General features: G+C 41.6%; 2 protein-coding genes across 5 annotated transcripts in view; one reads left to right on the top strand and one right to left on the bottom strand.

The window, feature by feature from the left end:
* Window positions 1–24,350, bottom strand: part of LOC119653579 (major facilitator superfamily domain-containing protein 6) — a 91,104-nt gene that overhangs the window by 19,457 nt on the left and 47,297 nt on the right. The window contains exon 1 of one of the 4 annotated variants that reach the window (XM_038058325.1): window positions 7,806–7,920. The exons of 1 other annotated variant lie outside the window; for it this stretch is intronic. The gene's annotated coding sequence lies outside the window, so the exon portion shown is untranslated. Of the gene's footprint in view, window positions 1–1,795; window positions 1,944–2,226; window positions 2,459–7,805; window positions 7,921–24,350 lie in introns of those variants that run through there. 2 more of the 4 variants (XM_038058322.1, XM_038058323.1) reach the window with 2 other exon arrangements.
* LOC119653578 (transferrin) overlaps window positions 16,352–24,350 on the top strand; it is a 46,742-nt gene continuing 38,743 nt past the window's right edge. Inside the window, exon 1 of the mRNA XM_038058321.1 lies at window positions 16,352–16,903. Coding sequence (XP_037914249.1) covers window positions 16,816–16,903 — 88 coding nt within the window. The 5' untranslated portion in view covers window positions 16,352–16,815. The remainder of the gene's footprint in view (window positions 16,904–24,350) is intronic.

The raw sequence follows: 24,350 nt of genomic DNA, 5'->3' as shown, positions 1-24,350 counted from the left end.
GATGTTTACCTCGGAGACACGTGACAAAGCGTCAGCAACTATGTTGTTCTTTGCCGGACACGTTCTGTATGTCGGGCGTGAACTGACTCATAAAGCTCAGGTGTCGAAATTGACGAGGGGACGCTTTGTCGGGCTTTTGTTTCAAAGCATATGTGAGAGGCTTATGGTCCGTGAACACTGTGAACGGCCTGCTTTCTAGGGAGAAGCGGAAGTGCTTCATGCTGCGTAGGGAGCAGTTCTCGATCGTAGGTACTGTAGTTCCGTTGAGCGGGGTTTAACTGTCTAGAGAAGAAGCTCAACGGCTGCCAGACCTGATTCACCTTTTGGTGAAGGGCGGCACCTGCTGCAATTCAGAGGCATCAACAAACACGGTTAGGGGTGCATCTTGTCGAGGAAACGCCAAGAGTGTAGCATCAGCCAGTTGTTATCGGGATTTATCAAACGTGTGGACAGCCTCTTCAGACCACACAATCTCTCGTGTGCCCTCTTTTTTGGGACCAGACAAGTACGCATTCAAACGAACTGGTTTTGGGCGGCCTTGGACAGGAAACGACGATAGAAGTTTAGCATGCCCAAGAACCTCCACAAATCCTTCATGGTTTTCGGACGGGGAGCTTGAGATCGCTTGCACCTTGTCTGGGTCGGACCGTATTCCGTCAGGGGAAATGAAGTGGCCGAGGAATCTCACCTGTGCCTGGAGAAACTTGCATTTATTAACGTTTAGGACTAAACCAGCCTCAAGGAGACGTTGAAAAATGCACTCGAGATGGGCTAAGTGGTCAGACTCTGAGGAAGAAGCGACCAAAACATCATCCAAATATACGATACAGAAGTCGAGGTTTCGCAGGACCGAGTGAATGAACCTTTGAAAGGTTTGCGTCGCATTGCACAACCCGAAAGTCATCCGTGTAAACTCGAAGACTCCAAAGGGCGTGCATATTGCCGTCTTTGGAATGTCTTCTGAAGCTACAGGGATTCGGTGATACGCCTTGGCTAAATCCAAATTCGGAAAGATGCGGCAGTTTGCGAGATGATGCGCAAAGTTATGTATGAGTGGAATAGGATATCGGTCTAAATTTCTAATGTTGTTTACCCTGCTGCGCCACATATCCAACGAAATTCTTTGACATTTTCAGGAGTTATTCATATTTATATTATTAATTATTTATGTATATTTATATATATTACATATATATTATATTTCTACGGTCCGCAAACTGGGATAATTGCGATTCATTCAGTAGTTTTTTTTATTCATTAAAGAAGTCTTAAAAAACACCAAAATTCACAAAAAAACGTTTAACTCGGCGCCGAAAATTTAGCTTTTAATACTTTTTAATAATTCTAGTTTGAGGACTGTAATTAAAATACCGTTTCCGTTTTTTCGTTAAAATGATCGCAGCGCCCTCCAGCGTATCAGCAGAAAAACAGCTTTTTTGGAGATGGGTGTATAAATTGCTCTGTACTTCGATAATGGGCTATGCTATCGAGCTTTAAAAATTACTACGCATGCTCGAGATATTAATAAATATATGGTGACAAATTCATGTTTGTATCTTTATCCAGTTCTGCACAAAAAACTTCTAATAAGTAATGGCGCCTCAAATCGGGGCTGTTTTCAAGTCTAAGGTTAGGGTTTAACTTTGAATACAATCTAGATCAAAGAAAAGAAGGATATGAAGGGAGCTGCGGGAGGTCCTTTCTCAAGTTCCGTTACAAAGTCGCGGCTGTAGCTCCACTTTAAAAAGCGCATCAAATGATTTACCAGCACCACCCCACGGAAAGATATACTTACCGCAGCCAAACAATTTTTTTTAACACAAGACACAATACTTTTATCGAAACCCAAAAGATTCAACTATGGTATCAATCCGGAAAAGCTTTTCAAACTTTAAGTTAACAACCACTAAGCACTCTCGACACTGTCTACGCCGAACAGCCGTTCATACCTTGAAAATTCCCCGCATTGGTAACAACATTTCCTTTGAAATCGCCTCGAATAAAATAGTCAAATACGATTTATGCGGTAATTTTCATTTATCCAACCGATTATTCCCCATGACATCATGTCACTTCGCGCCGGTACCAGTGAAATACTTGTTTGACAAGTTACTCAGATTAATTAGTACCGCGGCCGCAGCAACAATCGCATCCCAAGACATACTGTACGGGGGATTCCCCATGAGAAGTATTAATAGTTTGTGTCTATCAAAAATTAGCACTTACATGTCCAATGGGATTGTATATGGAAACGTAGATATTTCATTAAATTTATTCTCTTCTATATAAAAGCATTAACGAGTATTATATTCCGCAGGTAATTATGAAGTTGTTTGAATTTATGCGACAGGTTTTAATTAAATAATAAACGCTCCAATGAATAAATAAACTTAGTGCAAAAATGAACGAATTCTCTTGCGCAACGGTTGGGAATTCCACTTGCTGAAACTGAACTAAGTTGAATTCTATGGACGGAATTACGAACAATAATCTATTATTCACTTTATGCAATTTTTATAGAATCTATTACACACACACATTGGTGGAAATACATATTAACGCGGAATTCCCGTACAATTAACGAATTAATTGCAATTGTATGTTATTGTTTACTTAGACGATTCAGCACTGATTGAGGAAATTATTTTCCAGAACGCTTCAATGTTGAGGAAAGATAAGATAATTTCAGTTCGATATCGAATAAAGTATATTCGTTTGAAAGGCTAATGCAGATAGGAGTTGTTCTATTGCACCTGGAATGTCTGAACGGGTACTGCTAGCTGTGGTTGCATTTAGTTGACTTCCCTTCATTTCCTGTGCCACCAATTCACTCATAGTTATTATTTAATCACGGGAAAGCTTATGCTAAAATAACCGGTCTCAACTGTAGAAACCTACTGTCCAAAGTCATCTTCCATTAGCTTCTCGTTGTGATCATAAAGTTCCAGGAATTTATGAATAAAATAAATTTATGTTAATTTTAAGGTAAATTTATTTTATCTACTTCCAAGTAAAAATCCCCAGAAACCACAGGGTCTTTGGAAAAAAAGTCGTTTTAAATTTCAATTTGAAATGTCAACGTTAACCTGACATTGCCTTATCATTTGACAAGTAAAAACCGAGAGGATTTGAGATGTAGATCCATCACTATGAGCAAGATAATGATTTTTGATACAAAATTATTCTGAATAAAAAGGTTGAATTTTATCTGTCTAGGAACGAAAGCAAATAAGATGGTCGCATCTTGTGTTTCCGAAACTTAAGGGGATCATCCCGTGTGTCGGATCCGCAGAATCGAATTTGTTTTTTTTTGCATCAATTGTATCTAGATATAGTGCAGAATATATGGGCAAAGTGATTTTTTGATATTCGGAGTCATTCGGAAATTAAAGTGTTAAACACGTGATAAGTCACATGCCAGATTTATGTCGACCCCCGTAATAAAGCTCGTATCTATTGGCCGAATGATGTTGGAATGACTTCGCTAAAAGGACAAGAGTTGAAGCCATGTGTTTCTTGAAGAAGCCTAAGGTTTATGGATTAGGTATAGCAGATTAATGGTCAGTTAAGGTTTTATGGCTAAAAATCGCATTCTACTTTTTAATAGCGTTTTTCTCGAAACTACATGTTGAAAATCGGCTGCCACCATAGCCCAAAATGTATCCAACATTTCTTTGAAATTTTCAGAACTTATTTAGAACATACTTCCACGGTCCGCAAACTAGGATAATTGCGATTCTTTCATTATTTTTTTTTTTTTAATCATTGAAGAAGCCGTGAAAAAAAAGTCAAAATTCATAAAAAAAAAAAATTAAGCTTTTAATATTTTTTTAATAATTCTAGTTTGCGGACCATAGTTAAGTCTGTACGTTAAAATGCCGTTTTCTAGCGTGGCAGCAGAAAAACACCTTTTTTTTGGAGATGGGTGTATAAATTGCTTTGTATTTCAATAACGAATTATACGATTGGGCTGGAAAAATTACTATGCACGCTCAAGATATTAGTAAATCTATGGTGAAAAATTTGTATTTGCATCTTTATCCAGTTCTTCACAACAAATTTTTAAAAAAACAGCCAAAAAACGGCCTTCACACGGGATGACCCCCTTAAAGAGAAATGGAAGTGTGTACGTCCAACTAGTCCGCAGTTGAGCTGAAACTGTTCAGATCTTATCAACCTCAAAAGCGAGTACTTATCATAATAGGATCTTCCGCCCACACTAGTTGGGAGAAATTCATATCACAATTAATACCAATTCCAGACAATTGTCTGGAATTAGAACTTTCAATTATCTTTCTTTTCTACGGAAGTGATCGCCTCCCTAAAAGTTAAATCACACAATGAGAAGCAGGATCGATATTGGATTTAAATAAACATATCACATATTTAAACACGGTTTTCATTGAGATTCTGCTAACGACCTAAGCTGGTAATTCACAAAGTGTGACCCATAATTTAAAATTTAAAAGACCACAACATCAATATTTCCAAGTCATAGCGGTGCTGCCACCACGACATAATTACAGAGTCCGAGAGAGACAGCTCATTTAACCCACGAGGAATTAATAAAGCTCAGGACACATATATGGGTGACGAGAAACCCTCCCAGAGTGCAGTGTCTCGACGATACTACAGTTCTGGAGGCGCTGACGAGAAGTCTATGGTTAAGACGTCTGTCATCTGCTGTCCATCTCATTATAGCGACGATGGATGGTCAGCCACTACAAACTGCAGCCGACATAGGAGATGAGGTTAACGCCACATTTTCGTCAAGTATTGTAGAAACAACATTCTCGCCTTAAACAGCGGAAACCAATTTAACCCAGCTAGTGCAGCAATTATCAAGTCTGCCCGAGAATTCCTCCGGACGTAAACGTCGGCGGTCTCATTCTCGATCGAATTTATGGCCCAGATTCGGAGTCTTCGTCTCCAAGGTAGATGCTGGCATCACTGGCGATTTAATGCCAAAGCCACCAAATATGTGAAACTGTGTAACAAAATTTCAGAAAACTCCATCGGGAGCCGCTAAAGGTGGCAAACGGCCCCATTGTCTTCATACCGTCTGTTTATATTCGACAAAAATACGAGTACACGATTCCTCATAGATACAGGTCCCGATATACGCGTTTATCCGCGCTCAAAATTCCAAGAACCATGTAGGAAGGCACGGTTCAAGCTTTCGGTTGCAACGGAACACCAATGGCCATATACGGAATCCCTAACCTCATACTCAACCTTGGCCTTCGACGGGATTTCCCATGGATAATAGCGGACGTTTCTAAATCCATACTTGCAGCAGGTTTTTAACACATTAAGGACTCCTTCCAGATCTTCAGCATGTCGATTCAACAACTCACCTTACCTGCCAAGGCGGAATGGCAAAATGTACGCCATTTTTCTTTCTAGGTTTATGGGATAGCTCTCCCATTTAAGTGGTCTCCAGCTTGACCATCGCCCACATATTGTCAGTACAAGGTGCTACCCAGCAGCTAGGCCCGTCTCAATATACGGTTGATGCCCAGTTCCCTTGAAAAAAAACCCTACTCCATGTATTATAACGACTCCCAACTAACTAACCCATCCAGTTCCACAGTCAACCAAAAATAGAAGTATGCTGTTATTGGCTCTGAAAATATAAGCGAATGGATAGGCGTTCGTGCTTACCAAAAAAAAAATTTTGACATATAAATTTCACTAACACTCGCGCTCATACAGATGAACCTGTAAAGTCGGAGTAGAATAACTTGTAAGAGGCACTACAGCGGATCTCGAAACCTGCCCTATAACATCAAAGTAGGGACGGAGACTATGTTCAGTCGATACGTCAAATTTCAAAGCTTTACTTTATTAACAATGCTGCAAATTCGAAGTATAGATTACCGATATTGACTATTCTTATAGGCCGAAATTGAAGCTATGGATAGGGACGGCATTTATTTTCAATAAGGCAGCGCTGCCTTCCAGACAGTTCATGAAACAATCATCACCATCAACGGCGCAACAACCGGTATCCGGTCTAAGCATGCCTTAGTAAGGAACTCCAGGCACCCTGGTTTTGCGCCGAGCTCAACCAATTTGATATCCCTAAAAGTTGACTAGCATCGTGATCTACGCCATTCGTCTATTTCAGGCAGAGTCTGCCTCGTCTCCTTTTTCTACCATAGATATTGTCCTTATAGACTTTCCGGGCTGGATCATCCTCATCCATACGGAATAAGTGACCCCCGCCCACCGTCACCCATTGAGCCGGAGTTTATCCACAACCTGACGGTCATGGTATCGCTCATAGATTTCGTCGAGCGATACCATGCTAAGAGTTCGCAATTTTTCTTGCTAAGAACCCAAGTCTCCCAGGAATACATGAGGACTGGCAAGATCATAGTCTTGTACAGTAAGAGCTTTGACCCTATGGTAAGACGTTTTGAGCGAAACAGTTTTTGTAAGCTGAAGTAGGCTCTGTTGGCTGCCAACAACCGTGCACAAATTTCATTGTCATAGCTGTTATCGATTGTGATTTTCGACGCTAGATAGGAGAACTTTTGAACGGTTTGAAAGTTGTAGTCTCCTATCTTTATTGTTTTCGTTTGACCAATGCGATTCGATGTTATTCGTTCTTTGGTTTTTGGCGGTGACATTGCCCCCATATATTTCGACTTGCCTTCATTAATGTGCAGCCCAAGATATCGCTCCGTCTGCTCGAAAACCGAAAGCTGGACGCTTCAGGGATGAAACGTTTTGTGTATTTCTTTTATAACGACATTTGAGTCTGCATTTCTCTCATTAGTACCTAGCACGTAAAATCATCATCATCAACGGCGCAGCAACCGGTATCCAGTCTAGGCCTGCCTTAATAAGGAACTCCAGACATCCCAGTTTTGCGCCGAGGTCCACCAATTCGATATCATTAAAAGCTGTCTGACGTCCTGGCCTACGCCATCGCTCTATCTTAGTCAGGGTCTGCCTCGTCTTCTTTTTCTACCATTAATATTGCCTTTATAGACTTTCCGGGCTGGATCATCCTCATCCATACGGATTAAGTGACCCGCCGCACCGTAACCTATTGAGCCGGATTTTATCCACAACCGGAATCGTCCATCCTCATGTAGGGGACCAAAAATTCTTCGGAGGATTTTTCTCTCGAACGCGGCCAAAAGTTCGCAATTCTTCTTGCTAGGAACCCAAGTCTCCGAGGAATACATGAGGACTGGCAATATCATTGTCTTGTACAGTAAGAGCACGTAAAATAAGCATATATTATTACTAAAAATTATAGTAATATACTATTATTAACTTTATTTGAACAGATATCGGTATGGAAGGTATTTCGGAGTCAAGGCACCATATAAGGGCAGCCTCGTGTTTTTTTTCAGATTTTTCGGTTGAGTTTGCATATTTGGGGGGCCCTCTTAAATTTAACATGGAAGCATGTAACTCACTGTTTCCGTGAGCGTTCACAGTTCCTACCTTCCTACCAAATTTGGTGTCAATCGCTATTAGCGTCTCCAATAAAAATGTGTGTGACAGACGGACGGACGGATGGACAGGCAGTAAACTGATTTTAATAAGGTTTTGTTTAACACAACCAATTATTTATTATTTTTAATCTACACTTTCGTTCCACCTACTCTCCGAAACGCCCCAAAATACCTCAGTGATTCAGTGAAGATACTTTTCATGTGTTCTGAAAAACCAAGTCAACCTATTCTGATATTATCTTTGCAATAATACCGATACTGAAAATTATGTTAAATTGGAACTTCATGCATAAGACTCGCAAACAGAATATCAGACTAACTACACATTACCTGTTTTTTTCATGAGAAAATTCCTGACACATCAATTCGTGTGGAAAAAAACGTATTTCAATAATATCTGAATGGAACCTAGACACAACACAATTCACAACAATTAACGATAAACAATAGCCGAGAGGAGATAAGACTGTACTTTTTAACGTATTGTAAAAAAATAAATTGATAATCTAGAAGCGATAATGAACGGTTTATTATTGGTAGGTAACAATACTACACAAGCGTAGTTTACAAAGTTTGAAATCGAAAGTTGTTAACTGCTAAGAGGCTGATTATTTAGTCATCCCCAAGATGATGTGTAGCAAAATAAGTAAAACAGATTGCACTCTATTCCCCTTTCATTATGTACGAGCACAATAAAAGATAACTATAATTGATAAGGACCACATTCGCAACCCGGCTGGTTTCTGAGGGTTTGGTTACAGTCCATAATATGGAATATTACCGCAGCTGAACACTACCAGTATGCTAGAAAAAATAATGGCTTTAACGAATTACTCAAATCTTAGAATTTGTTAGATCATTTGTCTTCGTTTTTATGACTAAACACTTAAAAACGGCTGATCATATTATTATCAATGGATTGAAAAGCTTTTTTTACATAATACTAAAATAGAGACGCGTTTAATAATAAATAGCAATATTCACTAATTAAAAACTTCCCGCCTAAGAATGGAAGTAAGTGCACATACACTACATATACCTAAAGAATCATGGTATTTTGCACCAGCGATGAAAAGACTTCCTTTGCAGAAATTGCACAAATAAATAAATAAATACTAAACAAAATATCCAGGAAGAGGAAAATTTCCCATTATTGGCTTCAATTATTCGTCACAAATCATTAACAATAGGCAAACAAATAACCACGAAATTTCAACTACGAACATAGGATAAAAAGAAGTAGAAATAAAAGTTTTCAATGCCCCCCCATCAAAGAACACACCACTTCTTAGAACACTTAACCACAATGACCACTTGTTTAGTTCAGCTGTTTAAGGGCAACTAATAATTTTCACATTGCTTAATAAATTAATTTCACTGAAGTGGGGCTATTATAGAGAAGTCGTGAGCATCATAAAATTCATCCTATTTATTAAGTAAGATGAAGGACTTCCGATAGAGAGAAAAAACTCAAGCGTTACGAAATAGAGGTACTTCTCATAAAGAAATCCATTGTCAAAATGGTTGTAAATTTCCCTCAGGACCATCTGTCAAGCTTTGACTCTTATCATGAATGTAAAGATTGTAAGACGCACTATAAGCGGAGGAATGATATTTAGAAAATCATAATTACTTATTTTACCTGTCAGTAGACATAGGATAGATAGAAAATATACCTTCAAACAACGATTCCAGGATTAAGATGGTTTAAACCATTTTTTTATATTTGCTTATTTGCTATTATTTGTGCTTCATTATGCTTCCCTAGTGCTGGGCAGGTATCACAGTTAGTAAATCCCTAGAGATGGTAAAGCCTTTGGCCTTGAAGAAGGAACTTCAACTTCACCAGCCTCTTCCTCGTCAACATATTCCTTTGTATTCCATAGGCTACTGCAACTGAATCCTTTTTTGACGGACTAGTGGATTTGGACCTCAAAATACAGTCCAGAAAAAAAAAACGACTAACAGTTTCGTCGATGGGAAGGGCAACTATAAGATGCTTTCCTATCTCTGCCCTGGAAATAGCGTTCCACCAACTGAAGACGACGGACAAATACTGCCATAGAAGAAACAATTCAGCGGCTTAAAAATCACAAGGAACCGATGAATTGATTTCAGAACTCACTGTTTTGTAGGTACCGCCTCAGAGGTCCAAATCAGCTTCCTTACACAGCCGCTTGAATTGTTCGCTTCTACTACTTACTATAACGACATGCAATTTTTTCCGTGCCTCTTTGTATTGTTCGTATCCAGATCGATTTCTGTGTCATTGACTGCGTCTTGCCTGCGACCTGCCTCAAGTCTGTCTGCCTGACTATCTGTAATTTTGTTTTTTTTTGCTGTGGGAAATCCATCATAGATACGCATCTTGAATCTAGGATACGCATGACGGATTCTTACCGACTAAATCCTCCCATATTTTCTTCACACTCTCCCCGCGGGTATTGCTTTGCGGGGCTATTCAGTTCTTAGCTGTTGTCTCTAAACGAGCTGCTACCGCTTTGCATGTTGTTAATTGCAGTAGGTTTCCTTCTATGTCTCCCCTACACTTTTGCTGCTTTTAGCTACTATTGGATCAGTTTCACCATTACAACTACCGCGTCCCATACTGTATTTGATTGCACCATGTACTTTATCACATTTTCCACCGTTAAATGGATATTTAGCCCTGTTTTAAGCTTTCTCTTTGAGCTTTTAAATCTTAAGCAGGCGAAAAAATGTGTTCTACATCTTCAGCTGCACCTTCATACGTAGGACAATCGAGCGATTCATCGAGACCGAAGCTATAGAGGTACTTCCTGCACCCACGGTGTCCGTTTAAAAATTGAGTCAGATCGTAACTCGTCTCACCATGGTTCCGCATAGTCCACATAATTATGTCAGAGATAAGCCTGTGTCCACCGGCCATTCTCCGCCAGGTCCTATGCCATTTACCATGCAGCCAATGACCTCATACAATCACTTTGCTTGTTTAGGCTCTTTTGCTGAGTCTCTTACAAACGATTCGCCTCATCGTTTATACTATCCACTGGGATTATCCCGTAATCACGCATGCTGCCTCACAAGATGTTGTTCGGTAGGCGCAACATGATCGGAGAGATCATAGCCGATATGCAGCTTGAAGTCTCATAGAGTCTCGTTCACATATATCTCTACTTCGTCGGGGTGATTGCATGTTATGGTCACTCCAACGTCATCTACGGATCCGACGACAATGGCTTGCTTAGCTGCTGGGAGCCGTAAAACACCTTTATATATTAAATTCCATAGCAGAGAATCCAGAACAGACCCCTACGGAACTCCAGCCGTTATTACATACATCTTCGATCCTTCATCCGAGAATCTTCCACTGTCGGAAGTAGTCGAAAATTATATTAAACGTATATTTTGGCGTTCGATGATATGGTTACATCTACCAGAATTAAACGCGTTCTTGATTGATTGATGCATCATGGGCTCTTCTGACTAGCTCAAAAACCTGTTTGGTAACATCACCCACTGGCCCAGCCTTCCGGAAGCCAAACTGCCTATTTTATAAATAGCTGCCACAATCCATTAATGGATATAGCCAATTATAGATTACCCGCTCGAAGACCTCACCTATTGTCCTCAGAAGAGACGTAGGCCAATAGAACATTGGTTCACCTTTCGACTTACCTGTCTTCGAGATCGATACAAGCTTTTGTATTTTCCACTTTGCGGTAAATGACCCTTCTTTGAGGCAGTCTGCAAATACCTGTGTGAACATGCTTGGTACCATTCTCATTGCCAGTTTTGGTGCCTTGCTGGGGATTCAATCAACGCCGGGAGCTGCGTCATCCTGGACCCTTTTCACTGCGTCCAAGACTTCGTCTGTGGTTCCTAGAGGTATGACTTCGGCGCTCATTGGTGTCATTGGGAAGATTGTTTCCGGATGTTGGGGGAACAATGTCAAAACTATCTTCACAATAACCTAGGTCACATAATAGAAGGGGACCTTTTGTCTTTTATTGCCGACATAGTAGACTTGTGTCCTCCGCCGCATGGATCATCATAGAATCGCTTGAAGGAATAATTTTTACTTTTCGTGATGGCCCACCGCAACTTTCTGCGTGCCTATTTATATTCGAGGTATCTTTGTTCACACTCTCACATGTTTCTTCGGCCTTGACTCCGCCTTCTGGCCTTCAACGATGCTTTAATATTCGTTTCACCTGTAGTTACGGTTGCGCTTCCAAGAGTGTGTATGTCTTGGCATGAAAGCGCCACATGCTCGGTGTATCTGCTGGGACAGCTGCTCTATGGTCGTCCCAGTATACTTGGTATTTCACTACAATACCTCCAGAAATCTGCTCTTGATGGCCAACCTGTTTTTGGTTTCTTCAGGTGAGGATTTATTGTTCTGGGTCCCTTATCAATAGTAATATATATCGCCTGGTGATCGCTATGCGTGTATTCTTCGCTAACACATCAGTGTAGACGCTTGACAGGCGAATCACTCACGAAAGTAAGATCCACGACGGCGCTTGGCTCTCCACGTCTAAAAGTGTTGAAATCGCCAGCGATAATTTTGAGGTTGAAAGTTTTGGCGTATCTTGCCACTTTCTCTGGCATGTTGCAATATTCTAGTATTATCATTCTTAGAGCGGCATAACAGCTGTAAATGTAGAGGTTAACAATCTTAACCCTCACAAAATTGTGTTCGCGATGCTTCATTGCTTATTGCAAGGCTCGATTATCGCAAGCCCACACCGCAACCTTTTCGCTTATGCCTACTTCCCAAACGCCTTAATGGAGGCTTTTGTATTGTTCGCAGACAATAGCAACATCGATTTCCTCTGCTTACACTTTCTGTGCTAGCAGGTCCTGGTCCTGATTTAGATGACTCTCATTTACATAGGGTACTTAAAGTGAGTGCCACAACATGTTCGGAGTGAGTGTAGGCTGTACACCTACCCGTAATGTGGTTGCAATCACGACCTTTGATTTTCCTGCGTATAAGGCAGTAAGAGTTTTTACTGCAGTCATTCGCCAAATGATTTTCCTCTCCACATCTTCAACGTAGTTTAGATATATCAATGATGCTAGTGCAATCCTTCGCCATATGTCCGAATCCGAATTTTGAATGGAATTTGCTCCCGTAGCCTGCATACGACCCAACTGATGTGGATTTTACCCGCAGACAGTGTTTTTGTAGCTGAAGTCACAAACACCGTACGCTCTCCTTGGGCTCTTGATGCCCGTTTCCTGCACGTCCCCCAGTTTCAGTTGGTGTTTTAGCGCTGCACAAATTTTCTCCTTGGTAGTGGCCTCGTCAAGATCTTTACACTCTATCGTAAATTTTGGCCGAGTTACGCGGACGGTGGTTTGCTCGTCGAGTGAAGTCTCGATATTCCCTGATTTAACCAATTGCTACCATTTTCGCCACTGGATTTTCTGACACCAGCATCTCTCCTAGAGTCTCCTCTAGATTTCTCCTTTCTTCCCCAAATCTCGGACAGTAGAAGAATACATGCTACGGGTCCTCTGGGATTCCATCGCAATTTGGACAATCGGATGAGGTCTCCAATTTAAACCTGTGCAGGTATTGGCAATATCCTCCGTGCCCCGTGAGAAACTGGTTGAGATCATGATTAATCTCACCGCCTCGTCTCCTCAACCACTGGCAGGAATGAGCCTGTGAGCCCACCGACCCTTCTCAGAGCGTTCCCAGGGCTCTTGCCATCTATTTATGGATCCCTCCCTCTCAGCGTTCTTCGTCTGCAATAGAGAGATTGGCTTCGCATTGCATATATTCGCCATCTCATCTCCCAAGATGTCAATGGGCATCATTCTAGAGATCAGGAATGCTGCATCATCTGAGACAGTGCTGAAGGCAGAGAATACCCTCAGGGCTGTCCTCCGATAGACTGCATTCAGTTTGTTAGTGTTAATTGACATCTGCAACGCCTTCCTCCAAACTGAGGTCGCATAGAGCATAATTATGGTCACCTGGCTATAAGCAACCTAGAGGTATGCCGTGGTCCTCCCACGTTCGGCATCATCCTCGCCAGGGCCATACCAGCAGTAGACGATCTATTGCAAACATACTCCACGTGTTGCTTATAACTGAACTTCCTGTCTATCACCACCACTAAGTATTTGATGGTCGGCTTGGAAATGATGATGTGATTCCCGATTCTTATACAGGCGTAATTTCTCTTTCGGCGCTTAGTGATAAGGACCGCTTCTGTTTTTTCCCCCCCAAGTGTCAGACCAGAGCTCTTTAGCCAACTTTTAACAGCACTGATTGCCTCGCCTGAGTATAACTCAGCATCTTCGAGATGCTTTGCGACAACAACCAGAGCTATGTTGTGAGGACGCTAGGAATTTGCGTATTAGATTGCGTGCATTGCATCTTCGGCCAAGCCAGTAACCAATTTGATGGCATCAATGTTTGATCTGGCTTTGCGTAACCCATATTGCCCATCTGAAAGATTACAGGCTCTAACATTTTCCCCAAAGTGTCCAAAAGACATATGGATCTGTATGAGGAGGTTTACCAGGTTTAGGCAGAAGTACCAACTTCAGCCGCTTCCATGCCGCTGGAAATATCCCCTCGGACATGAACGCTTCGAACAACTCAGCGAACGTGTCTGGTCTGGATTTCACAGCAAGCTTCAGGGCCGTCCAGGCCGCCAGCAGCTCGTCTCTGGTGACTGGCGGAATTGCCATAAAATTCAAAGGTGGAATGTGTTGGTGCCCTCCTCTTGCTGGGGGAATAACCCCTGCATAATTTTCAGCAAGTGGGTGGGATATGTGATCTGTGGAGATGAACGGCCTCTGAATCGTCCCATTACGATTCTGTAGGAACTCCCCCACTGGCTTACGTCCGCTTCTGAGCAGAGCTCCTTAAAGCATTTCCTCTTGCTTCGCTGGATGGCGAGCTTGAGGGTTTTGCGGGTTGCCTTATAGGTGCGCTCCTTTTGCCCCTGATCAACTCTACCTACCGCCCTCTGAGCCACTCTTATGGCTCGGTGGCAGGCTGATCGAAGGCAAGCCAGTTCTGTCCGTCTGTCTATCTATTTGTCTGTCTGTCCGTCACACGCATTTTCCTCGGAGACGGTTATAACGATTCACATTTGGTGGAAAGGAGGGAACTGTGAACACTCACACATACAGTTAATTACATTCTTTTACGTTGAATTTAAGAGGGGTACATGCAAAAGGGGGGTGTACTTTTTTTTCACCAAATATAGTCACATTGGGGCTGAAATGAAAGCCCTCGACTAGTACTTTCCGAAGCTGGCCTTAGTTTTGACATTTGTTGGAAGGGTGGGGAGTGCGGAAGGTCAAAAGTGATCATTTCTTTAACGGATCCATTCTCAAAAACTACCCAACCAAAAATCTGAAAACATCACGATATGGTGCCTAGCCTCCGAAAAACCCTCCATACTGATAGCTGTTCAAGTAAAGTTATTATTAGTATATTACTATAGTTTTTCGTAATTGACTGGAAATCTCCCCTTAAATTCGTCCTAGTATTGTAATGTAGGCTATAACATAGGGCATGATCCTAACAATTTTGGTGGAAATCGTACTATTATTGACGAAGTTATAATAAGTCAAAGTTGTCGCTCCTGTGCAAATTCAAGACTTTGAACGTCAATATCAAGTGAAGTTATCTCAGCTATCCTGAACGATCATCTACATTTATCACTTTTCCTGATCTCTGGACTTTTTACAGAGGATAGTGTCAGATGCGTTGCCTCAAACCCTTCTCCTTTGCTTGAGCTCGGACTTCCGCACACAGCCTGTTGAAGCTCTTGATTTTACTTGAAGCTCTCTCTGCATTTTTCTCCATCTTCGGTTAAAAATAAATGGTATACTCCAAATAATAATGAAAAATAAAATATTCCAAACCAAACGTCGAAGTTACTGACCTATTTTAAGCCACCAACCCCTTTTTACTTTACCATTTATGTACATGTATAATTTATTTTTAGTTTGAGGCCTGCGGCCTGTTTCCAAAGTCCACAAATTTACAAGAAAAACTCATTTTTGTAAACAATTACATGATCTTATGTTGCATAATTTTAGCCGAGAGGTCAATCACAACTGACCGCAACTAACAACCGTCACCGTCATTGATGGAAATGCAAAACGACTTTCAATCATGCCAGTCCAACCCACGATAATTACGTATGCATCCAATAGACAATAATTTGTGGAGAACTGAGAACTTTCTGAATGCTTCATAAACACATTTTCCTTGGAAAGCCGCTAAATCACAGCTCCGAGAAGAGTGTCGTTAACATTCAAAGTCAACCTGCATTCACCTTGAACTTTATTGGAAATTCGCTAGGCTAAACGTGTGCCAAACCAAAAGACTCAAGCGTGAGGCGCATAAGGTCTTATTAGCAGTTTTCCTAGTAAACCGCCTCCAAACTGCTTGACCAGCTTACAGCAGTCCCGGAATATGAGCCAGCTTAATTGGAAACTAGTACGCACGATAAGCTTCGGTCAGCGCGTAATTTGCGTACATTCGCTGCAAGGTGATTGCGTTCACCTGAGCTTTTTCAGCTCGCAACACCCGTCTGATGGGAAATCCGAGTAGACAATGCAACCTAAAGCAACTACCTCCATCCTCCTGCCATGAAAATGAAACCAGAGTCTCCATAGCTCCAGGCACCTATTACATAGTAGCCTTTGATTCGAAGGGCCAACTTCACAACCGAAGCTGGTCGCATAGTCACCAATCTTGACGGTGTTCGCCGTCACCTGGACAGGTTGTAGCACTAATTGTTTGTTAAACCCGACTAGGTTAACCCCCGCCCGCGAAGCAAGCTTGTTTCTGAGTAGCATAAGCTGGGATTTTCAACGATTCACCTGCTCCATCATTCATCTGGTCTGATCTCTTCGGTAATTCCTCATTAGCGTGCGAGCAGCTATAGTGGACGGTCGTAAAATTTAAATATCCACCTTGCCCAGGTCGTTTGCGGTTACCGCTTGCATAACATTGCGTCACCCAAAGATTCTTCTGTAATACTTTTAACGTTTTTGCCACCTGGTTCTTAGCCTCCGACTAGTGCATTTTTTATCTATATTTGTTACTATTATTAAAGTATCTTTTATTGGATATGACGAGTGATCGTTTTGTTTTTCGTCGCAATAATCTTGGCCCCAAGACTGGAAACTAGTCATTTGAATACGATATTGCCTCCGAAGTGAAATCGATAGTGAACATCCAAGATCAATGTAAAGATTGTGTGTCTAGGTCTCGCAAAGATACTGAAATACAGATTGGCATTTATATAAAGTTATATATCAAATAAAAATCGAGATTTGTTTTATAATTATTGCGATAAGACAGTGATCTAAAATGCAGTATTGGTGTCGTTTGTTCGTGTCGTTTATGCTAATTGCAACTATAGCAGGACAATGGAATAAAGGGAAAAATAATGAGAAATGTAAGTGGTCTACGTATTATTATAATTAGATTTAATTAGAGCTATTTTGATAGCACCATGAAATTAACTATTCACTTCCGTCGGGGAACAAGTATTCCCTGTCTACCAATAATGATGCTTTTAAGTGTATCTTTTATACTAAGAAAAGGGGTCTTTTGAGTCATGCTCAGTTTATTCTGAGATCTCAGTGAATACTTGTAAAATTCCGATATTTTTAATTTCAACGAAACGCATAGAACCTGGTAAACATAAACAGGTTCCTAGCCATTAATCTGCGGTTTTTAATTGCTGCCCCTAAGATAAAGAAGTTTGACTGGTAGTCGGCACTTTAGTGCAAGTTAATAAAAATTACCTCTTCTGTTACTAATGGAATTCGGCGCCATCAAGTTAGCATGAAAAATAATTCAAGGTCAAACAGGTGCTTCCAATTTATCGAAGAATAATTCTTGCTTGGCCTAGGCTTGCAATATTTTATATTCGCAGATAAGCGTGTTCTCAACGTTACCCATACATACTTGTCCAAACATTTCATTTCGCAGCATCATTATATTGAACGAGAAGTTTTCGTTCACACTTTATTCAACCCCTCTTATGGTTGGGTGGTAAATTTTTTAAGAAGTCTCCATCGACATGTCTGTAATGGCTTCAGACATCTTTTACTTTGACTGGAAAATATATCTAGTCGTACTCGAATTTGACAGAAAATACGGATACAATCTTACAAGTAATACTAGGGGACACTAGGATACTAGCCTAAATCAGTACGTCAGTGCAACCAGATGAGCAAGTTTCATTCAAATATAAATCATATGTCCCAGATTCACAGCACCATTTCCTTTCTTCTTGCTAGGCTGTTCGGGGAAGTACCTCATGCCCATTGGTGTTCTATTCTCTATCATTTGCAAAAATTATATGTTTTAGATGCTTCCTGACACTGTCAGGGCTTCAAAAAAACCTGGACTAAAAGCCGATATCGCAATAGAAAAGATGAGCCTTGGATGGGATGTAAAACGACTAAAAAGAAATAAATGCATTGACAGCGCACATCGAGGCGAAATCTCGCAACCCAATTACCGCGATCGAAGTAAGAAAAACCCACGAAGAATTTCGTCCCCATTTAATCTTTGATCCTTGCTTCAGATGTTGATTAGACGTGGCCTAAGGAATTTCCGTCCACTAACCTAAAAAACGTCCCTTATCAGATGTGACTCTTACCGCTCATTCGTATCTGAAGTCCTTTCCTGTAGATACCCATAATATATCATCTCTTTCGGCTGGGCTTCGAAGCTAAGCTTCAAGAAGAGTGTTGCATTGAGTTTGCTAACAAGGACTGCGAGGTTACGACACTGTATTCCTTAACGACAAGTTAAAGTTGGTCGGCGGAATCGTAGCAAGAGTATTCTCGGTACGCCAGTAGATTCCAAGTAGAGATACTGACCATACTGAGGGCATGTCGATAGCTGCGGTACAATACGAACCCCAAAGATAACGAAGTTATTTTTACGGATACTGAAGTAGTCATTAACGCTTCGTAGCCCATGCTGAAATCCTCCGGGCTGGTTGGACAGTACAGAGAGGCATTGGACAGTTTAGGCAACATGTTCAAAGTCACCGTCCTCTGCGTCATGGCAACATTTTACGGAATTGACAGCCCGAAAGCCTGGGTAGGTCGGGGTTCTGCTCTTGACAGTTCCTCGGTTGCCGCAGTTTGCGTCCCATTGGTGACTGGAAGTACGAATTCTACTCACATTACTTGACGGTCGTAGAGTCTAAATTCCGAAGACCGCCGGTCCACCGGCCGGAGTAGGACTGTTTGCTTCGCGAGATTCTGCAACCTAGAGCCAGAAATTTCAAGTCTGTTTCGACTTATTGGTCATTGGCGGAGGAAGCCATTTCGATACCGGCTGAACATGCTCCTATTTATGACCTATATTATGAAATGTTCTGTTTTCAGAGAGATTTCAGTAGTATTACAGGTGAAAAGAAAAAAAACGAATCTTCCTCCGATACACTCAAGGAAGATGTGGCACTCCTGCAACAAAGGAAGGGTATTTGGTTTAGCTAGGCACAAATAAGTGCAGAAATACGGCAGTTTGTTCGAACGAAAGCTAGGCTGCCGACACTTAGTAAACAATTTCTTAGTGACCTGGAAGAGACCTCTGATTGTGAAGGGAAGCTGTACGTCCTGTGAAAACTACAGACTAGATTTGAGAAACTAAACCGGCTAAATTCTGCTGGTTTTCTCGCTTCCACATTAGCCATGGCATCACACCGGCACCTTATGGCACCAATCGGGCTCCCCGATGTGGCCATCTATACCTATCTATCTACCCTCAGTCACATAAAAATAAAAATAAACAACAAACATTCACGAATGTGACCACCCCGACAACTGCAATCATGTATAAAATGAACCACTAAAAATGGGGAAGAAAATGAATTTAAGGATATCCCGGCCTAGATGCTTATGTCGAATTTAAAATTAGTGTGAGTACCGGATGAAATGGATTGAGGAGTTAAACTCTCCTTTGCAGTCGCTTCTAATAGGGAACTGCAACGAGGGATGAAAAGGAGGCAAGTAAAATATCATATTGCCGATTGTCGTACCACAGATTCATGCAATAGACGCATATGACTGTACAACGAAAAAAGTGTATTATTTAAGGTCATCGCAGGAACTGATGGACAAGAGTGAAAGAGAGCAAAAACGGCAGAATCAACAATACAGTGCCGTACCGTCGAACACAGGTTCACTATTGACTGAAAGGCTCTTCTCCACGATCAGACTAAGGTTCTTGCTGAGGATCAAGGCAGAGTGCAACAATTTGTATTACAAATTTGCTCCTTCGTGGAATATAATGTATTCACACAATGTCCACTTCTCCCCATTTAATTTTCAATAAAAGCTTACAAATAATAAGCCTACAGCAGATGAGCAACATAAAAGGGGCGCAAACGTCCATGACAAATCAGAGTACAAAGCAAGCAGCCAGTATTGACATTTTCAGAAATGAAATCCTTGCACAGATCAGGCATTCCTAGGTGCTCTGAATCTCCAGCAACTTCGAGAATTCTATCTCAAATCAACGATAAGTATGCGCCCTGGCTGTGTGCTGATATGGCGTTACTTCAATGAGGGTCAATTGAAAATTGTGATGCAATTGCGGCTGTCGGGCTACAGAGCTAGTTTTCATATTGTTGGTTTCAGTAGCCAAAGAGGTCCATCGTGGGAAATTTATTTGGAACTCCACCAGTGTGACTCACTGAGGCAACATATTCCAAGACTGGCTCAAGTCAACATGAACAATGCCGATGAAAAATAAGGTGCGGAGAGTATACTGAAATATTACCCGCCGCAGTGAAACAGCCGCGGATAAAATTCTGGAAATACTGACCCAGAAACTTTCCGTTGTATGCACTGGTTATAAAGTATGGCGGAAGTCACTGCACTGCTCAAAATGTAGTATAGCGAGGAAGGTTTTTCAAATAACTCAACAAAACCCAAAAAAGCTTCCAGGCAATGCGGTTTTCTGTAAAGAAATTAAAGAAAACATCTAAGCGCGGACTTTCCACTATGTCCTTAATGAATTTCGCGGGTGTTACTAAAACGAGTTTATTTGAAGCATAAATAGTAAGACCTGAAAAGGCGGTCACCTCAATTGGTTGCCTGTGTCCAGGATAAAACCACCAGCCAACCATAATTTTTAAAAAAGTTGAGTGTTTTGTCCAAAATGAAGGTTTCAAGGACCAAATGAAAGACCGCTTCTGATCCTCCAAATGGATGACTTCTTCAATTTTCTTATAATAACCAGATGGAATATCAGAATATTACTGCGTTCCCCTCATAACCCAATCGTTAATGAAGCGCCATTTTTCAAAAGAAACAATGAATCTCATTTTTGACATATATGGCTGTTGGGACTGGAGAGTATGAATTTACAATTCAATATGGTCTACGTGCAGAATCGTAGGGAGAAAATCAAAACCCGGATAGAAAATCATGCCAACCCAACGAAGGATACAAACTTTTATCACCAAATTTTGAATGGATCACCTGTACTCTACAATGGTTTTGATGGACTACTTTCGGGATACCAGAGGTAAAAGTATCGGAAACATTGTGGTCCAATATAATCGCAAAGTCAACTTGCTGTTCGCTTACAATTACAACAAGAAGCAGATAAGCTTCTTACATTCAACTGTTTCTTTCTGCTTAGTTTAAAGGTTTGATCATTCAATCCTCTGGTTGTAGGAAAGTCAGACCAAGAAAGGATCGACCATTTGATAGGAGCTGATTATCATGCAATAAAGTGAACTGTGAACAACTTTCCCAGGAAATCAAAGAAATTTTGTGGTGTTGGTCGCAATTATTTTGCCTATATAATTTACGACTCCGTAGATGTCCTAGAAATCTCGCATAGTTTGGTTCAAAACATGGAAAAGTACTCCACTCTCTATACCTACTCGATGTTCCAGTAGATGTCCGATGAGTTTTCTGGACCATCTGGACCATTAACCCCACAATCAAAGCCTTCTGTTTTTTTAGGTATAATTGTCCCAGCCTAATTACTCAATACCCAGTGGACACAATAGGCAACATCCCGGGTCACCAACATTATCTTTCTTTTTCTTCAGCCTTTGTCCCGTTCACAAGCGGGGTCGGCTCGTCGTGATCGGCTTCGCCATTTGGCTCTATCGAATGCCTGATCTGGATGTAATCTCGAGGCTTTCAAATCCCCATCCAGCGTATCAAGCCACCGTTGCTTAGGTCTGCCTTTTGGTCGTTTACCATCGACTTCGATGTTCAGACCAATCTTTGCAAGTGAATTCTCGTTTGCACGAATTGCGTGACCATACCATCGAAGACGCTTGCCAGTCAGATGGTGTTCTTCCTTCCTGAATAACCCGGTTAAAGAATTCACTCAGCCACGGTGTTGGGTCCCAGCTCTTTGCTTTCCAGAGCTCAGATGCGATATCGTCAGGTCCTGTTGCTTTCCCCGATTTCATTTGTTTTATTGCCTCCTCGACTTCAGTTGCGCTGACTGGTGGAACTGCTCCAAATGTCGGCAATGATTGTGGAAGTGGAGGATGAGCAAATTCTTCAGTTGAAATCTGCTCGAAGTATTCTCGCCATCTATCCGTTGCGGCTCGACGGTTGGTAAGCAAAGTACCGTTGTTGTCATTAACACAACAGAAGTGTTCGATATCCTGTGTGCGTTCATCACGGCTTTTAGCAAGTCGATACAGATCTCTCTCGCCATCCCGAGTGTCCAGTTTATCGTAAAGATTTTTGAAATGGTTCGCTCGGGTGACAGCGACCGCTTTCTTTGCTTCCCGGTTGGCATTCTTATAAATTTGCCAATTAGCAGGCGTTTTATCGTCGAGAAATTTGTGGTAGAGGCGTTTCTTTTCACGGACCTTCATTTCAACATCATCATTCCAAAGCCAAGTATCTCGGTTGATGTACCGCTTACCCGGCTTGGTGACCCCGAGGGTTGCAGAGGCCGCTTTGTGGATCGTGTCTTTCATTTGGTTCCATGATTCTTCCACATTCGTAATGGTTGGCAATCGTATGAGTGAGACCGTTTTTTCGTTCTTCTCACCAAATCGCCACCATTTAATGCGCGGCGGGCCAGTGCGTTCCTCACGCCGTTTTATCGGTGGCTTAATTCGCAGGACAGCAATCAACGGCCGATGTTGAGGTGCGATGGTCTCATAGGGAACGACTTTGCAATCAGTGACAGTGGTAAAATGTTGACGTCTTATGAGAATATAGTCGATTTGCGTTTTATTGTTCCCACTATAAAATGTGGGAAGATGAGACAATCGTTTGATGAACCATGTATTCATAAGTACAAGGTCATGGGTGTCCGCAAAATCGATTATACGCTCGCCACCTTCGTTGCGCGCTCCAAACCCCTTTCCCCCATGGCACCTGTTACCGTCTGCCTTTTCACCCACATGACCATTAAGGTCGCCGGCAATGATTATGTAATCGTCAGCAGGGACGTGACAAGTCTTTTCATCGAGAAGTTGCCAGAAGGCATCTTTCTCGGCATCAGGTCGACCTGTCTGTGGTGCATACGCGGTGAAGAAGTGAATAGTGCGATCAGCTGATATAATGGTGAGCTTCATCAGCCGATCATCAAATCGTTCGACTTCTTTAATGGCATCACGGAAACCCTCTGAGATGGCAATGCCAACACCATATTGAGTGTGTGGGTTACCAAAATAGAGAAGTTTGTTGCCATTTTTACCGCGTTCGCGTTCAATGTCGCAGCTTTTGGAACCAGACCATCGGGTTTCTTGCAGAGCGCAGATGTCAATGCACCTTTTCCGAAGGGCTCTTGCGAGTTCCTCGGTCTTTCCAGTTAGGGTACCAACATTTAGCGTGCAGACACGTATTTGTTTTGTTCGTTGTGTGCGGGCTAACTTGCTTACGTCCTGACGCCGTCCATGCGTCAAGAACCCTTGCCCATTTCTCGACAGGACCGGGGCCCGTCCTGCCGCGTCTACTGAGGTGGACGCCCTAGCATTTCTCCGAGGCCTGTGACTTAATCCGATCATCATGTTTGTAACGACATTCTATGCATTTTCTTGGTCGACCTGTCGCGGGGCCTGTCACCAAGAGAGATCAGGTAGGATTTAGCATAGTAGAATAACTCCAACTAAACTCTATTTATCTCTTTCCCTGATCTCAGCATTTTATTTTTGTTTTACTGAGGATAGTACAGAGTACGTTGCCTCAAACCCTCCTCCTTTACCTGGGCTTGGGACCAGCATACTATGTTAATAGCATGGCGGAGTTGGGTCACCAACATTATGATACGAAGCAACTAAAAAAGTCGTGGCTTTGAATAATTTAATGTGATAAAATAGAGGAATCGATAATAAATTGGAATAAATATTAATCTAATACCAACCAAGAAAATCTATGCGGATATATCAACAATATCCGCAGAACTATGAAAGGACATCTGATATTCGAACTGAAAAATGTAACGGGCCAGGACTGATAGCTTCCACATTCAAATTAAAAACTGACTTGGACAGAATGTATGCCCAAGTGGGTGCCCAAAAACATGATATCCACATATAGTGTGAAGATCTTGATGAGATGATATCGAAAGGAGAAACCTGCACTGCCTTGAAGGAGCAATTTAGTTGGAGGAACTTATGGCGGAGTCTATTGTGAGTTTGAGGAAAACCTGTGACAATATTCAAACGACCAAAATATATATTATCAGTGAAGAAAGTTGAAAAGTTCGGATTGGATGATCCGTCCATTGTCTAAGAGAACAAATCTGATTAAAACAGTGCTTCAAATGCTTGACATCTTGCGAAGGACGCACTGATGACATTGATGTGATGTAAAGAGAAGGGACATATTGCCAAACGTATTGCCGGAAGTGGTAAATGTTTGGAATTTAGAAAGGCGTCAACTGTA

Source organism: Hermetia illucens, chromosome 4, assembly GCF_905115235.1.
Source record: "Hermetia illucens chromosome 4, iHerIll2.2.curated.20191125, whole genome shotgun sequence".
In the NCBI taxonomy this organism is placed as follows: domain Eukaryota; kingdom Metazoa; phylum Arthropoda; class Insecta; order Diptera; family Stratiomyidae; genus Hermetia; species Hermetia illucens.
The sequence above is the reverse complement of the archived record's forward strand: the minus strand, read 5'-3'. Positions and strand labels throughout refer to the sequence as shown.